This window comes from Centropristis striata, chromosome 14, assembly GCF_030273125.1.
Source record: "Centropristis striata isolate RG_2023a ecotype Rhode Island chromosome 14, C.striata_1.0, whole genome shotgun sequence".
In the NCBI taxonomy this organism is placed as follows: domain Eukaryota; kingdom Metazoa; phylum Chordata; class Actinopteri; order Perciformes; family Serranidae; genus Centropristis; species Centropristis striata.
Window position 1 is genome coordinate 18,528,191 of NC_081530.1, and position 18,072 is coordinate 18,546,262.

The following is an 18,072-nucleotide window of genomic DNA, read 5'->3' on the forward strand; positions in this document are numbered from 1 at the left end:
TCTGCTCCTCAGAAATGATTCATTCTTCTGAGACAAACGGTCACGTGACAAATATTTACTGAAAATCAGACTAAATTGCAGGATGTTTACACAGAGCTGAGAGGAGAGGACAGGAGAGATTGTTATCATGCAAATAGTTCAGTATGTATAGCATGTGGAGATATTTAGTTTATAGTTTTTTCCAATATTCATGACACATGTGGGCACCTGGAAAAGTGTTGCATATACAATTTACATTTATTCAATTTTTATTTTTTTAAATTACGCAAAGAAATTCAACTTTTTTTCCTCCTTTTTTATGATTTTCTTTATAACTCCGTTATTCTGCACAAAATAAATTTTCCACTTCTAGCCATGGTTGTGCTGATTCCATACAGGTGCAGGACTTATATACACCGCAGAGTGAAATATGCAAAATCTGCAAAAAACACCCTTTAACAATTTTTGCACCTGGAAAGTTTGGTGTATGTAAGTGCTATTTAAGTGGAGATTTCCACCTCAGTATACAAGGGAAAAAAACACATTTTGTCTGTCTTTGAATATAGGTATGGCATGGAAATATCTTTGAATAACTAGAAATATATGGGTAAAAAACTTTAAATTCATTAAGAACGAAGCATTACATCACTAAAACTTCATCAGGACAATTGCTCGTCAAAACTGGATCCAAAAGCTTATAAAACATAAATAAAGAGCCTTGCAGCAAGTACATGTCAAATGCAGTTCATAATTGAATTTTGAAAGCTCACAATCATGTTGCAGTATCTACAGTATAGCTCATCAAACTCATCCATCACCATCCATGTAAGTTAATTACTTACATATCAACAATTATTTAATTATTACATAGGTAGAGGAGTATAGAGTCAGTGTAAAGAAAAGCATGACAGATATATCAGTTGACTGATATCATCAACCGATATTGTCCTATCAAAGTATAAATATCATAGAAAAGTTTTCATATCGGTGCATATCGGACAACATGTGCTCTGATATGTAAACTTTTTTCTCCAATAAATATTATAATAAGACAATTATGCATGATTTAGAAATGCTACCATATAGCCTTTTTTTATTTAAATCTCAGCAATTAAATGACACTGAACATATAGTACTGACTTTTACTAAGCTATTTATTTAATTTTCATGTAATTATGTATTATTTATTTTCCCAGTTCTTACATCTAGCATTGGTAGGCAATGCATGGAAAAATATTCTTTATTATTTAAGATTTTTTTGGGGTCGCCCATGTAAAATATTCTTAACATTCTCTAATAAAGTTATTTTTGCAGAGTCAAAGAAAAGATCCATCTAAAAAATAAAAAGAAATACTTTATGTGCAACCGAATCAGTTATTGGTAAATTTATTTGTCCTTCTTAAATATAAAGATTTCTGAATAAGTCCCATATCGGTCGGGCTCTAAAGGAAACAGAGAAACATGAAACAGTGTAGAGTTACTCAGAGCCTCCAGTGAAATGCTGTGATGATTCATAAGCTCCTCTGTATTAATAACACCTCCTCCAGCTCTGGAAGAATGAACCTCAGTAATATTTATTATTCAGCAGATTTATAACACCCCCCAACGCACCAAACAAGGCAGAAGTAGCCCCCTGCTCCATTCAGCGCTCTCCACGGGGAATCATCGGCTGGTAATCTATTGTTAAACAGCTTTTAGAGTGATGGATGAAAACGGCCGCAGCCTACACACAATCAATTCATATCTAATTAGCCCGGATTATTTATGACACTCTCGATAGGCGAGGTGGGAGTCTCAGGGGAGGGATAGAGACCTCAGCTGCCACTGAGGGAAATGAGAAATGGGAGAGGGAGGTTATCAGGACGCACTATTGATTAGCATGAAGATCTAGAAATTAATTTCCCACCAGTGGGAGAAGAAATCACACTGACAGCCAGAAAAACCACCAAAGGATCCGACAAATCACACAAGAACAAGTTAAAGGACGTGGGATATTATTTCTGGAGAAACAATTATTATTATTATTATTACTTTCATTTTTAAATGATAATTATTCATATTTGTATTCATTTTACTGCTTAAAGCACCAGAAACCAAATTTCAGAGTTTATTTAACACTTAACACACAACTTATTTAAAGATACAAATTGAAACTACAAACATTCCCAAAAAATGTGCTACGATGAGAAAGATGTTAGTAAGAAAGAAAACTAGAAAAAAACAAATAAAACAAAAGAGAAAGAATAAAACTAAGAACACAAGAAAGAAAGAAAACAAAAACAAGAAAGAATAAAACTAAGAAAGAAAGAAAGAAAGAAAAAAAAAGAAAAAAGCAATAAACATGGAGGAGCAGGAAAAGACAAAAAGAAATATTTAATAACAGAAGGACACAAAAAAGAAAGCGAGAAAGAATGAATTCAAGAAAGAAAGACAGAGAAATTAATAAAGCATGAGGAAAAGGAAAACAGATTGAAAGAGAAAGTTAGAAACAAAAACTGACTTGAATGAAGGAAAAAGCTGGAGAAAGAAAGAAACTTGTGTAAGTCTGACATCTGCTGTTCAACTGAGGTTATGACAGCAAAATCAAACCACAATATGCTGATAAAAATATGAATAAATCTATTTTATTTTGGTTTGTATAGCTCAGAAGCAACATGGGTCAAAATAAATATGTAGGTATTATACTTCAAAATAATGGCTCAAGTAAAAGTACTTGTGTAAAAATAGACTTGATTAAAGCCAAAAAAAATCTACATTGAATGCCCCCTGGTGTCCAAACCAATAATGAGTCGCATGTCTTTAGGCACTTCGCAGCACATGTACACAACTTATTGTCAATTATAAATATATTTGCCTCTGCACAGCTTCACTAGAATCAACCAATTAATAAAAATGACCGAATACAGAGAAAGCGTGCAGTTTGCACACCTTTTTGCAACTTTCTTGCTTTGTTACTCACCTGTCTGAACGTCACCCTGGGAGTTTCTGCACCGCCCCCCTCCATCTGCTCGTTCAGTCTCAATGTTAAGTTTAAGCAGTCCACTCAGTCCCAGTATAACCAGTCCACCTCTCACTGTAGGCAAAAGTTTCACCCTGCTGCAGGTTAGCATCTTAGCGTTTAGCATCACCGGCGTGCACCTGTACGTGACGCAGCATCTTAGGTGTGTTTGGTTTGTGTCACTGAGCGTGCTGGCCAGTTGGTGCATCAAATCAGTGATTATTAATTGAGGTAGATGTAACTTTTTAACCATTCAGAGGTACAATAATGCAGACCATACCAATGTATACCTAAGAGCGTGGTCTTTAATTTGATTGCACTGTTTTGCATTTTCTCAATTATTAACAGGGGCGTAAACCCCGCCCCCTGACACTAAACAGGTAAACACTCAACATGTAGCTGCTCCAGAGTCTCCTCCATGCAGCTCTGCCCTCTAGTGGCCGCTGACACACTATCAGCTTCAGACAGACAGACAGACTGACAGGTATACAGAAAGAAAGAAAGAAAGACAGACAGACAGACAGACAGACAGAGAGGTATACAGACAGACAGACAGACAGACAGAAAGAAAGAAAGAAAGAAAGAAAGAAAGAAAGAAAGAAAGAAAGACATGTATACAGACAGACAGACAGACAGGTGAACTGATGCACCTACAGCTTCTCTTTCTGCTGCAGCAGCTGATTAATCCCTCTGGGCTACACTTGAAAGCAAAAATGTAATTCCACAATAGCAGAATACATTTCCATATATGTTTGTTGTGAAAAATGAAATGCAACAATGTAATTTACATTTAATTTTCACCTGCTGGTTTGACTGTTAAGAGACCGTATTCAAATGAAAATGAAAAAAGCTGTTTGATATTTAATTTTCAAAGTCATACCTCAGTATAAAGTGGAAGATATTGAAATGTTCATTCAAATTTGAAAATAAAATATAAACAATGTAACCTGATTTTTCATTTATGCGAGCAATATTTAAGTCAATTTGAAAATTAAATCATCTGAGCATTTGAAAATGCTCAATAATGAATGCTCAAAAAAATACAAACAGCACATTTAATTTTCAAGACCTGCTGTACAGTGGGAAAAAAATGAAATAAAAAATATTCAAAAATAAATCTAGTATAAATAATTTAGCCTAGATTACCATGTGTGCAAAAATCCAAATTTTATATTCTTATATTGTATATTATATATTTATACCATTCTCGCACAATTTATTTAGACTTTTTCATGTGACTTGTGTTATTTTCTGTTTGAAATTAAGTGAAAAACAATTTGTGATAAAAAGTACAATAAAATCACCTTTTTTTTTTTTTAAATGCTCAAACCCCACACGAGAAAATTGACTTTGTTACAGTAACATCAGGAAATGTAATTTATTACTTGTCTTGAGGGATAAAAGATAAATGATTTCCTTGACAAAAGCAGCTCACTAATGACTGTGACCAGAAGTCAGTAACTCATTTATTCTGCTAATGGAAACTGACACACTGCGTCTGAGTGCCTTACATAACAGAGTCCTTTGTGTTACAGGAGTCACGTGACACGAGACATCAGACTTGCTACTTCTGATTCAGAGACATTATTTACTTTATGATTATCTTCACCGATAGCTGAGAAACAAAAATCACAGCGAAGAACCGCCAGTCTGTCGGGAATTCTTCCAAAGCTTCACAAAAGAGCTGATAAATAAACCAGCACACATGACGGACTTTTACTGACTTTTTCTTATTTACTAATCTTGTAAAAATGATTTTAATTACTGCTCCAATTAAGCTTTGTCTTTAAAATATTACAAAAAAGGAAATAAAGGTTTAAATCATAGATTTAGATGCACCTCCAATTTTCTCCAGTTTTGTAACAACAAATTTTACCTGTAAATAAGTCTACACACAGTATTTATATGGGGGAAAATAGTAAATTAGCTGATAAACAGAATTTGAAATACATTCTTTCATACTTATACACCATTTTATTGTTTAATAATGTAGGTTTTTACATTAATTATCTTTCAGAGTAATTTATTGTGACTGAGACGAAGGTGAGTGAGGTTATTTAAAGCCATAAACCTCAAATTTATTAAAAATATTACCCTTTATTTACTGTGAAAACACTGGGAGTTATCTAGAAATGTGTTACATTTCCAACATCTGCTTTTCCAATCACATTAAATCAAGGTAATAAATGTGAAGCCTGATTAATAATGTCTCAGTATAAGCCTCTTTCACTCATTTCTCCCTAATTACAAACATCATTAAGTATTCGAGGGATGTTCAACGCTGCTTCTTGCACTGACACACTCTTTGTGGTGTGTGAAGCTGAGAGAGGAGCAGGTGAATTGTGACACAGAAAACATGGAACTTGATTAAAAATGTAGTTAGAAGGCGTATAAACAGCCTGTTACTTTTAAAGGACATTTTGTGTGTAATGTGCTGTGGTGGAAGAAGTATTCTGATCACTCACTGCAGTAAAAGTACTGTGAAATGACTCCACTACAAGTAAAATCCTGCATTCAAAACTTACTGAAGTTAAAGTACAAATGTATCAGCATCAAAATGTACTTAAAGTATCAAAAGTAAGAGTACTCATTATGCAGAATGCAGACCCACGCAGGCTCATTTTAATTACTTAATATATTGTTTTTAGGTTTAATTTAAAACAAAATGTCTTATCACTTTAAATTTATCATGTTTTTTATGTTGAAGCTCAACCTGAAAATTAAATAAAGCTGTCAGCTGAATGTAGTGGAGTAAAAAAGTACAATAGTTACCTCAAAATGTAGTAGAGTAGAAGTATAATGTTACATAAAATTGTACAGTACTTGAATAAATGTACATAGTTGACCATGTGTCATGTGTTCAAATTTAAGGTTTCAGTGTATCATCATGAGGGCGACATTCGGGGGCGGAGTCCTCAGGCTGTACAGAGTGAGAAACAAAAAATAAAACTTTATCACTCTTTATACTACAGCTCCTACAGACTTCCGGAGCACTTCCATTTCAGAGTCTTTAATATTGTGACAGCATGAAACGAAACACAAGAGGCAAAATGCACATTGATAACACCTGCAGAAGTTGAAATGGTGTTCCATTCATCCATCCTTCCATTTTCATTCACTAATCTGGGGCTGGGTTGCGGGGGCAGCAGGCTCCCAGCTCCTCCTGGGGGACCAGGCGAGGGATATACCCCTCCAGCGTGTTCTGGGTCTACCAGCTGGACGTGCCTGGGAGGCATCCTTACCAGATGCCCGAACCACTTCAGCTGGCTCCTTTCGACACGAGGAGCAGCGGCTCTACTCCGAGCTCCCTCCGGATGTCTGAGCTCCTCACGATATGTAGTATATTTTATGCTACTAGTGGTATATTTTATGTTACTTTTAGAGTTCTGCTTTACTAAGAGAAGCCACAGTCTGACCTTTTGTTCAGAACAGAACTGTAACAACTGGTTTAAATCAAATTAATGAACTGTAAGATCTGGGAGTTGTCAGACAGTAGAGGCGTTGGAATTTGAATATAAACAAGTATAGGTTGTATCCTTTTAAGGTTAAAAAGTAGACTTAGCAGCGTGCTCGTTCCCGCTGCGTTGCGTATGGGCAGGAACATTGCAGGACAGAAAAGCCAGAGAGAACTGAGGGCTCCATTGGATGCGGGACCACATTTTTTTCAGCAGCCTTGAAATTAACAAAGTTCTCCTCCGCTGTACCTAGGCAGTGTATTCTGATGTTTGAAAATAAAGAAAACTAAAAGGAACTTTGACTTGGTCTTTAATCCACTGTTCTCACTCAGAGAGGTAGTAAATTTACACCTTCTATCTCTAAGGCTGAGCCCAGCCACCCTACGGAGGAAGCTTATTTCAGCCGCTTGTATCCGCGATCCTGTTCTTTCAACACTACCCAAAGCTTGTGACCATAGGTTAGGGTTGGAACATCGATGGACCAGTAAATCGAGAGCTTTGCCTTCCAGCTCAGCTCTTTCTTTACCACAACGGGCGTTGTAGCGGATCAGGTGACCAATTGCTGCACCAAACCCTCTATCCATCTCATGCTCTGTTCGACCCTCACTCATGAACAAGACCTAGTCTATGGGCTGAAATATGTTCCACCAGAAACTGAATTTGAATTATTTATATTTGAATTTGATTTGCTTAACTTGAATAATAGCATTAAAAACTGATTTTGAATCACATAATTTGAATTGTATAGTTTTGAATCATTGCATTGAAAAACTGAATCTGAATTGTAATTTGACATTGAATTTATTAGTTTGGAACTGAACATTCAGTTCTCACAATTCAAATTCAGTTCGCAAAATTCAATTTCAATTTTCTGCGACGAACATCAGGGTAGTTGAGGCAGAGCAAGGTGCTGATTGGTCGAAGAGGCGCTCTGTGTATCTGCGCTCGATTCGGTACCACCGTACCTACACTGGAATGTTGGATGAGGACGCAAAAAGGGATGACAATGTAAATTGGCATCAACCTCGATGTGAAAATAATAGCCTTCCTCGCCAACATAACTAAATGGATTTCAGAGACAGAAACCCCATACCAGCTGAAGTCTCCCCTGTCTCTTACTCAGAAGAATTTCAACCTGATGATGTTGAAAAGCCAGACCATGGTCTGAATTAATTTGGTGTGCAATCAGTCAAGTCATGTAGAATCACTCCACCTATGAAGGGTGCACACACTAAATTATTCAAATAAAGAAAAACCTAAAGGCAGCTTCAACACCAAGAGATACTTGAACTCCTTGACTTTGGGCGGTCCCTCTCTCCTCACTCAGAGGAGGCAGTCCACTGATTTCAGGCATGTTATTCATACATTATTTGGTCAGACGAGGCTGCTAGAACCATAAAAAACATCATGTTTCTGCTCTCTATGTTGTAAAAGTTCTATCAGTTGCAAGTTTAACATCTTTATTTAAACATATTGAAGAGAATACATGTTTGAATTCGTGACTCAAAACAAAGAGCAACAAAAACAAGAATACATCCAAACTCCAACAGAGAGATTTTAGTGTTTCTGCTGTCAGAAATCTGACAGCTCCTTTTCAGTATTTACAAGTAGAGTGTTTTTCTGCTTCAAATCACAGTAGGATGTCATACATAACGCAGAATATTCAAATGAGACTTTAAATCAATCCAATGTCCTGTACCTGCATTAAAGAACATCATTGCTGACATTATGTGCACTGTTTCTTTACAGTAAACTCATTTCCATACATGAAATCCTCTCATGCAGTGCATAAAATCATCATATTCATATGCAAATCAATGTTCTCCTTTTTCTGCACCAGTATAAAGAGGCTGGGTTGTTATTCCATATAAATACATAAAATGGCTGCAGGGGGTGTAGAGGAACATGCAGCATTACCTGTTCGCAAAAGTAATCTTAATCAAATTCAGCCTTGGGGACAAACAGGAAACAATATGTAATCTGTGCAGATCAGAGAGCCAGGTAAAGCAGCTCTGCTCAAACTGATTACATCCAAACAAACTGCTTCATATCACGGATTACAGCTGTGCTTCATGCATGTAGGAGCTCTTTTTTTAATGCATTTGTTTGCAATTAGATTTACTCATCTCTTTGTATAAGTCATTAATTCACAGGGATTTTGTACACTTATTAATGTGGGCTTACATTTATGCATTTGTCAGACAAAATGAGCACAAGTGAAAACATTTTGCAGTATTTTGAAGAGGAAAAATATTAAATCAGCAGCCTACAGTAAGTCTGAAGGGTGCATCTGCATGTGTGCCTATGGGTGCAGATATTATAAAGAGAAATTGGACAAAAAACCTAAACCTTCCTGCAAATGGACTCTCCAAGACTTCCTGTTTTATCCCGTTGTGAACGGTTTCTGGTGGTTCAGGTGTGAGGCTGCGAGAGGCTTTATTTGTCCTTCACCTCTTGTCTTTGGGGACAGAATGGTTATCTGCAACACCATGTAAATGCTGCATTAATATTTACATTTATACATGATGTTCTCTCGTATAGAGCGAACGTACAGTACAGTATGTACAGTATGTACATAGTAACTCAGCCTGCAGACACACAGAACAATCAGTCGGGTGACGCCTGTATGGGAAGAAAATTATGCCTTTTGTATTTGCAATGAATGGACCCAAATGAGGTCTAAATGTGGGAAAGAAATTAACTGTATCAGTGTCAAAGGGAAGGTTATTATTTTTATTATGGCTATATTCTCTTTTTAGGTTCAGACCACCTGGGGAGGTTAACTGTGGCAACATCCACTAATTTTCTATGCTTAAACAGGATCTATCCCAAACATTAACCATAAAATATACAGTCATGGAAAAAATTATTAGACCACCCTTGTTTTCTTCAGTTTCTTCAGCCATTTTCCATGGTTTTCTTGATAATAATTATGGTTATAATGAAGAAAAGCATGGAAAATGGCTAGATATCAGCTCTTAAATTAAACTCTTATGAGCTATTTTTGTTGTTATATTTGTCACAACAAAATGTACTTTTAGTTGTAACAGACATTAAAATGAACCGGAAATTGAAGAAAAAGGGTGGTCTTATATTTATTTCCATGACTGTGTGTAAAGATGGACGACATGACAGCTCCTAACTAATGAGGCCAAAACGTCTGGATCGCCCCCTAGTGGCTGGCTGCAGTACAGGTTATAAATCCCACCTCTTCCATATTAGTAAAGGGACAGGAAAACTCAAAGTAGAGGTCCATCCCTGAACACACCCCCATGTCAATATTGACACATAGTCTTAGCGCCCCCTGCTGGCAACAGGAAGTAACATGTTTTGCATCTAGCCCAAACAGTAGGTTTTACATATAGACACGAAATTTGGTACACATATGTATCATGTTGAGACGCACCAAAAACCTCTTAGAGCCATATCCCAAACCCAACAGAAGGTCAGCCATCTTTTATCGAATATGTCGTTTTAGGCGCTTTTTGACATTTTCCACATCGCATACTTAAACCAATTCCTCCTACAGATTTAACCCGATCTACTTCAACTTTGGTCAGTACCATCATAAGGCCTTTGGGATCAACAGTTATTAAAAGCTTTACTGATCGTTATACTTTGTGGGAGTGGGATTGCGGAAAAAATATGGCGTTTCGCCATAAAACGCGAGATTGTTATAACTTTGCAATACTTTGTACGATCTGGTCCAAACTTCTCATGCTTCATTAGAGTCAAGTTCTGAACACATCTACATAACAATGTAACAATGTAACAATGCAAACAAAGCCTCACCCCTTATGTTTTTGATGCTTTATTTTATTCTATAAAACAGGAGTGTAATGTCATGATTGACAGCAGTAATTGACTCTGGCTTCGTCACCAGAACAAAACGACGCCTGTATCTGGAATATTTAGGCCTCAACGTTGTTCAGTGCAAGGGAATAGAGACATGTCGTCCATTCTTTATACAGTCTATGGTTTGTTCTCGTCTCCCAAAAAGGTTCAGTCCTTCAAAGTGTGAAAGAAAAATTTAACCTTGATCAATTGAACCAAATACCTGAAGGCTTATCTTAATTTTTCTCCGAAGCTACTTGTTTTGTGAATGGTTTGCAGCAGGGAGGGTAAAAGGAGGAAAAGACACGGGTTCAAATGATGCCATATGCTTGGGATACAACACATGTGCAGTAAAATCTGGCATGACCTGCTGAGAGGCTCAACAGGTGGCAAACAGTCATAGCACAGCTTGGTCGAGTACAACACATGAGCACCTGAGTGGAAACCAACCAACCACCTTTTATTTCTGGCACGGTCTGCTGTAAACCTCCAACATTGCAGTTAATATGATGTCATTTGACCCTGTGTCTTCTCCTTCTTCTACGCTCTCTACACGTTTCGGCCTTTACTTTTTCTATTCTGTTGACTGGTGGATTACAGCCGTGCATAGCCGACAAAACTCCAGTCGCTAAAGTTTATTCGCTCCAAATTAGTTGATGGACTTAATTTGCTTTTTTTGTGACATTTCAAACGTTTACTTAAAATTTCCCTGACAATTGAATGGAAACACGGCTTATAACTAAATCAGGAGAACCTTATTCAAAATGTGTGGTAATAATGAGTAAAAATGATCAGAGAGATGAGAGGCACAATTCAAGTACAGCTGTTTACAGTATGTTAAAAAAAACGATTATGATGCGATTAACAATTTTAAATCTTAATATATATATATATATATATATATATATATTAAGATTTAATATATATATATATATATATATATATATATATACACATTGGTCTCAAAAATCCAATACCTCTACACAGAACACAGGTGACATCAAATCACTTTACTGATCTGAGAGTCGTGACCTTTGTAATTAACGCTGATGTTGGTGGACGGCGCCGTCTCCATGCGGCTGCGGAGCTCCCTGGTGTCGTTGACGGGACAGGTGCTGGGCACACGGCACCAGAACACCTGTTTGTAGGAGTTCCTGAAGTTCTCCGACAGGAAAGCGTAGATGATGGGGTTGACGGAGGAGTTGCTGTAGGCCAAGCAGTGAGCCACCATCCTGAACAGGAAGGAGGCCTGGTTCAGGGGGAAGGAGCCGAACTCCACCCACAGGTGGACAATGTGGTGAGGCAGCCAGGACAGACAGAAGACCACCACCACCACCAGCACGGTCTGAGCGGTCTGTGGAGACAGCGGGTGGGAATATACTGTTATCAAAGGAAACTTTAACGAGACAGTCTGTGGAGGAAGAGGAGGATAATGAAGAGTAACAGTGGAAAGCACATTATTTAATTTAGTTTTCTGCAAATGTTTAATTTCACAGCAATGTCCAACTTCTCTACGAATGTTCAAATATTCTAGAAAAGGTTTTAATGTAAATTTATATTTATCATCGGTTAATTATTTATAGGTCAGGTTTCTTTTTAATGCATGTATAGTGTATGTTCAATGTATGTTTGAATGCTGCTACTGGATGTTTGAATTTCCCTCTGGAAATGTAAAGTATCTACAGGTGCATCTCAATAAATTAGAATATAATAGAACAATGTATTTATGTCAGTAATTCAATTCAAAAAGTGGAAATATCATATTATATAGATCCATTACACACAGAATGAAACATTTCATGTCTTTAATTTCTGCTAATTATAATGACTATGGCTTACATTTAATGAAGACCTAAAATTCAGTGTGTATCAAAAATATGTTAATATTACGAAAGACCAATTTTAAAAAGTATGTTTAATATGGAAATTTTGGCCTATATGACTCAATACTTGGTTGGGGCTATTTGACTTTACTACTGGAAATAAACTTTTCCATCATTTTCTAAGTCATTGATATGCACATGTTTCTATCTGGGTCATACTAACATGCTATTAATAATTTGTAAAATGCAATACAAAAAAAATGCTAGCGTGTCCTACTACATCAGTCGCATTTTGCAGTTTTTCACACTATTTAATGTGCATTAACAGCAGTTATCAGCCCATGAGAATGAGTGAGGGGCCTGCTCCACCTGCTGGCAGGTTGAGAAGGTTGTTATCAGCCCATTAAATGGCTGCTCTGCCGTTTGTCTTACAATTATGTGACAAAACCACTTCTCAAATGCTAGTGCAAAAGATTTGCTGGTTAGGCGTTAAGACGCCTTTAAACAGTAAAATAAATGCATGTAAACGGTGGAAGTTAAGGTGTGATGAGACAAGGTGAGGAATGTACCGAAAGTAAAATCATTCCAGTTTCTCTGAATCAAAGGTGACTTATCTTCGACCAAGGGTGCAAGCCTAAAGATATTTAATTTACTATCATTATGACAAAGAAAACAAGCAGAAGCAGAAGATTTCTAGCATTTTTGCTTGAAAAACAACTGAAGCAAATTGATAAGTGGACAGATTTTTTTCAGTCCAGTTACACAACTATAATCATTTCAGATCAATTATGTACTCTACGTCTACAGTAAGCACAGGAGCAGCACTACAGCCCAGAGCTGATCCATCATTAAACCATCATTCACGCTGTTACAGGAGGAATCAGGGAGGCATTATTTCCACTTACATCATCATTGAAAATCACATGTGGCTCATAAAAGAAAGAGACAGAAATAACCTCCCACCAACCTTCTTTTTGGACAGCTCTGATTTTTTGGAGACATTCTTCAGCTTTTTGTGCAGATGGTTCAAAACCTGCAATAATAAAACAATGATAGAAAATAAAAATTAATTAGTAATGTTGCAGCTGTCAGAGTTATTTCAACACTTTTGCATTTTAATAATGCACTGCAGATCAATGTCAGCTGCTCGGGTATATAATGGTGTATTTGTCAAATCCAAAACATTTTGCACTTTTACACTAGAAATGACTTTAATTTGAATGAAAGGCACAATTTTGCACCATATTTTCATGGAAATGTGCTGTTTATTTATTCAAAACTGTGGAAATCCGCTTTTTGCGCATGCATTCACTCTGATTCATGCGCACCCACCTTTGCATAGCAGACAGATATGAGAGTGAGAGGCAGCAGGTATCCGAAGACAAACGTGCACATCACGTAGACTTTCCTCTGGTGATCCGGCCAGACCTCCCAGCAGAAGGTGTTGTTGTCCTCTCTCTCCACGATGCTCTGGTAGTGCGCAACCGGAGCTGCCATGACCAGAGACAGGATCCAGATCAGCACCACCCCGAGCATGGCGTGCCTCCCCACCCGGATCGAAGAGGACTTCCTGGCGTGGACGATGGCCACGTAGCGGTCCACGGACATCGCGGACAGAGTGAAGATGCTGACCAGCATGGACACGGTGAAGAAGTAGTGGATGAACTTGCAGATGAACGCTCCCAGCACCCATGTGGGCAACATGTAGATGGTGGACTGGAAGGGGACGCAGAAGAGGAGGTAGGACAGGTCGGCCACGCTCAGGTTCAGGATGAAGATGTTGGTGGTGCTCCTCGGTTGTCCCGGCTTGCTGCGCGCCAGCACCGTGATCACCATGGTGTTCCCGAGCACCCCGAGGATGAAAATAAGTCCAAATATCAGAAGAGAAACAAAGTTATCCACACCCATCCCCAGGACCGGTTTAGCTGGCAGACTCACAGTGCTGCTGTTGAAAGACTGACTCTGGTTTTCCATCTGTAGATCCATGTTTATTTCATCACTGTTGAAGAAAACAGGTTGAAGATGCATGTCCTCCACATGGAGCTCGGGCTGGATGGAGCTTGGATGCAGCTGCAGGCTGCTCCCTGCCTTCCTCAGCAACGTCACCATGCTGTGCGCAACAGATCCCACCAATACCTTTCCACTGTCCCCACTGACCTGCAGCCAGCGGAACAAACCTCTTATATACTGTTTAAACAAGAACTCTGTGTTATTTTATTCAAACAAATTAATAAACACATGTTGACATAGGGTGCATTTTCATTCAGGACCGAATGTATAGATAGGCTATAATAAATATTTTTGCAAATATTTTTGCAATATATGAAAGTGGTTGAATAAATTCATAACTCAATGTATTTCACAGTGCATTGATAATTAATACATGCATATTAAATACACATCTGCAGGTGAGATATTCACCACAGTGCCTAAACATTTGTGTGTGCTACCTTGTTGTGCAGAATTATTTAGTGAAAATTCACCAAAAAACATTGCAGTTGTTATATTATACTAAGAAAATGGCAGATTTCACACATTTTTGGTATTTTATAATGTATTATGATTGACTTTTTCTGCAGTAATGAATATGTCTGCATTATATTATACGTGAATAAGCCTTCATGTTTACTTACAATATAATATATTTACTATTTTGGTATCATATGGATTATCAGAAAACTGCAGTTTTGTTTTTTGCACATCGAGTTACATTATGGGAAGTTAAGGATCCAACATGTTTGGGCCTAAACTAGGAATACTAGGAATTCAATTCAGGATGTCTTTGCCTCTGCTGGAGATATTCTTTTACAACTACCTTAAATGCTACACAGCGAAATCTGTAGTGTTGTTTTTTCAGTGTTAATGATTTGATGATTTTGCAGTTGTTTTAACATTGTCGTGATCAAAAAGTTCTGCCAGCGCTGTTACATGTTAACATGTGACACCTGAGTTAGATTCACTTCAGTTAGAGTTGATTTTCAGATTTTGTGACTTGTATGTTCGGCTAAAGACAGAATGCACTTTTAATGTATCGTAAAACAAAACAATGAATGTTAATTATCACATGAGTGAAAGGAAATAACATGATTTTAGGGTTAAAAATACATTTTAATGTGTCAAAGTAACACAATGTATGTTAAAAATTAACACTCATAGTGAAAAGGAATAACACGATTTGGAGTTAAAAGAGCACTTTTGTGGTGTCATAAACTTTAAATTTAACACTATTAAAGAGTAAAAATATTAACACTTTTCAAAGTGTAATTTTAACTCCGTGAGACTATATAAACTCAGAAAAAGTGTTAAATTTAACACTCTGTGAGTTGAATTAACACTGCCGATTTTGCTGTGTACAGAAGTCCATTACAGTCCATCCAATAGCTGTTAAAATAAACCTCAGTCGACTAACACTCACAGGACTTTGTCAGCTAATGGAAGAAAACAACCAATTAGTCAACTATTCAAGTCAGGTAGCCCGAGATATTTAAAACCAACACACACACATTTCCATCTCTAGAGCCATTATGGCTAAAACCTCTCAGAGGTACTCCAAATTTATGCAAGTGCAAAATTAAGCATCTGAAAATTATGTTTTCTTTAAAAGATCACCAAAAGTAAACTATTCAGCTTAGAAAGAAACTGACATTATGATCGGTATTTGAACTTTCCAACAGTGCCTGAATGGATCATAGGTTACAAAATGGTTAATAAACAGTTTGTAATAACTAGATCCTGTTAAAAACATTAAACTCTGCTCCTCAGTGACACTGTGAAGCCATGATTGATTCTGCTGAGACAAACGGTCATGTGACACATATTCAAGGAAAATTTGTCTACACAGAGCTGAGGGGAGAGGACAGTAGAGGCTGCACAAATACAAATAGTTCAAGATGTATAGCATGTGAAGACCCATTTTTTATGACACTTGTGGCCACTTGGAAAATTGTTATATAAATAGATTCAATTTTATTCATTTTTTTTAAATCAGAGAAATTCAACTTTTTTATATCATTATAACTTGTATAAATAAATGTATACATAACATATATGAATACATTTTTGAGTTCCCACTTCTAGCCATGATTGTGCCGATTCCACAGAGCTGCTGATTTATACGTTGCAGTGGAATCTAATTTAACAAAAAATAAAAAAATAAAAAAAAAAACCTGGCCGAAACGACTCGAGGTTCAGAGGGTTAAACTAAAGGATTTGCCATTTCATTTTCCTGGACATGTTGATTTAATCTTTCTAAAATGTCAGGTTTCCTGTCTGGTTAAATACTGAAACATATGAGCGAACGTGCACAGGCTCAGTGAGGAAATATTTTATCTTGTCTCTAATTTCCATCGATCGCTGTCAGCCCTGTGTGTGTGTGTTATTGATCGGCTCCGACCAGGTCAGAGAACAGCTGTATCCTCATTAAGCATGCAGGTGGACGTGCGCGGACAGATCTGCTCAGGAGATAACCATCTGGAAATGATGACAGATGAGGTGCTCGCTATGTAACCTGAGAGCACAGGCTGATGTTATCTCGGGGTCCACTTGTCCTCGGAAGGTTGTCCACATCTGAAGCTGTTGTTGTTTATGCGTCTGGTTAATTAGCTGGTGTTAATCAGGTGGATTCATCACAGACGCTGCACTCTCATGAAGATGAAGATGGTAATAATACGGACGATGATGGTTCTGAACTTTGAAATTAATTGCAGTCATTATATCACAGGCTCATTATACTTTGGGCAGCATGGCTGTTGTTTTATAATTGGTTCATGTCCTGAAGCAGCCTGAAGTTTCCATGGTGACTCTTTACTCTATCGACCGAGATGTTATCCATCACTCTGTTGTTGCACTCTGAAGCTACGAGACGGCGTCCAATTTTCCAAGAAATATATCAATTATTCCTGCAGGAGCAGACATTTCATATCTGCTTAAAGATATACATCATAGAGTAAACTGTCCAGGTTTAGTTCTGTGGTACTGAATTATTTCAGCACTGAAATATTTCAGCACCACGGACAGCTCATCTGTCTTCAGCTCATATCACCAAACCCGAGAGGATCAGATCTGGAGATTTGTGCAGTTAAGGTGCTCTCGAAGAGGAAAAAAGTGATAAGAGGAAAGAAAAAAGTTCTACAGACCGCCAGAAGCCCTGAGAGACAAGTGAGGAAAATTAATCTGCTGATCCATTTTGTCTGGTGAACATTGGGGGAAAGGGCAGGTGGAGGAAAAAAAGGTTTTGTCAGGATAATTCATTGAAGGTAGCAGCCTCACTACTGAGCTCCTCCACTGTAACAAATGCAGACTAAAGCCGTTTACTGATTCTCCCATATTCTGCATACACAACATGCTGCAGAAAGCAACATGGCAGGTCATAAAGTATTACAGAAAAATATTAATTTTATGCATGTTTGGTTTCAAACATGCCATTTAAAATGACTTGTCATAAATGTAAAACAAAACTTTAGGTGTTCAGGCAGCTGCATGTTTTCAGATGTGTCTGGAGGTGTAGAATATAAATAAACAGCTAAAAAAAAAAAGGTTAAGTCAGGATAGGTCTTTAAAGTTCCTCAATTTTTCTTTTAACCTGTGACACAGTTGGGGGAAGAAAAAGTTGTTTTTTTAAGAAAAGCCATACTCTGTATAAACATTCTCATCCCAACTCTTTAGATAGTGATAGATAATGCTTTGTCTGGATGCACAACGCCCCCTCTATGGACTTTACACCAGTTACATGCATAGTGGATTTTCAAAATAAACGTCCATGCCCATAGGTAATGTTTAACTTTTAGCAATAAAACCATTTGACTAAGGTAAGGGTAAAAGAGCAGAGTTAAAAACAACTTATTCAGTACTTAACTACTGGATACACTTACAAAGGTTGACTTCAAATAATAATTTTGACTCTTTGTTTCACACTAATATGAACACCAGTCTCCTGGGTCAAAGTTGGGGTTTGTTTGACCTGTCCGCTGCCAAAACTCTTTAA

At 37.3% G+C, this 18,072-nt stretch overlaps 1 protein-coding gene across 1 annotated transcript; it reads right to left on the bottom strand.

Annotated features, from left to right (window-relative positions):
• Positions 1-11,225: 11,225 nt before the first annotated feature.
• Positions 11,226-14,225, bottom strand: galr1a (galanin receptor 1a). Its single transcript, XM_059350432.1, has 3 exons — positions 13,422-14,225; positions 13,057-13,122; positions 11,226-11,620 (listed from the first exon to the last, which is right to left on the bottom strand). The coding sequence occupies exons 1-3, from the start codon at positions 14,196-14,198 to the stop codon at positions 11,267-11,269; spliced, it is 1,197 nt and encodes a 398-aa protein (XP_059206415.1). The 5' UTR covers positions 14,199-14,225; the 3' UTR covers positions 11,226-11,266.
• Positions 14,226-18,072: the final 3,847 nt, after the last annotated feature.

What these genes read in the sequence shown, in the direction of transcription:
- galr1a (XM_059350432.1), bottom strand. Translation starts at nt 14,198, where the DNA reads ATGGTGACGTTGCTGAGGAAGGCAGGGAGCAGCCTGCAGCTGCATCCA. An exon ending in TATCTGTCTGCTATGCAAAG is followed by an intron (nt 13,123 to 13,421) that starts GTGGGTGCGCAT and finishes TTATTATTGCAG; the next exon opens with GTTTTGAACCATCTGCACAA. An exon ending in CAGAGCTGTCCAAAAAGAAG is followed by an intron (nt 11,621 to 13,056) that starts GTTGGTGGGAGG and finishes CTGTCTCCACAG; the next exon opens with ACCGCTCAGACCGTGCTGGT.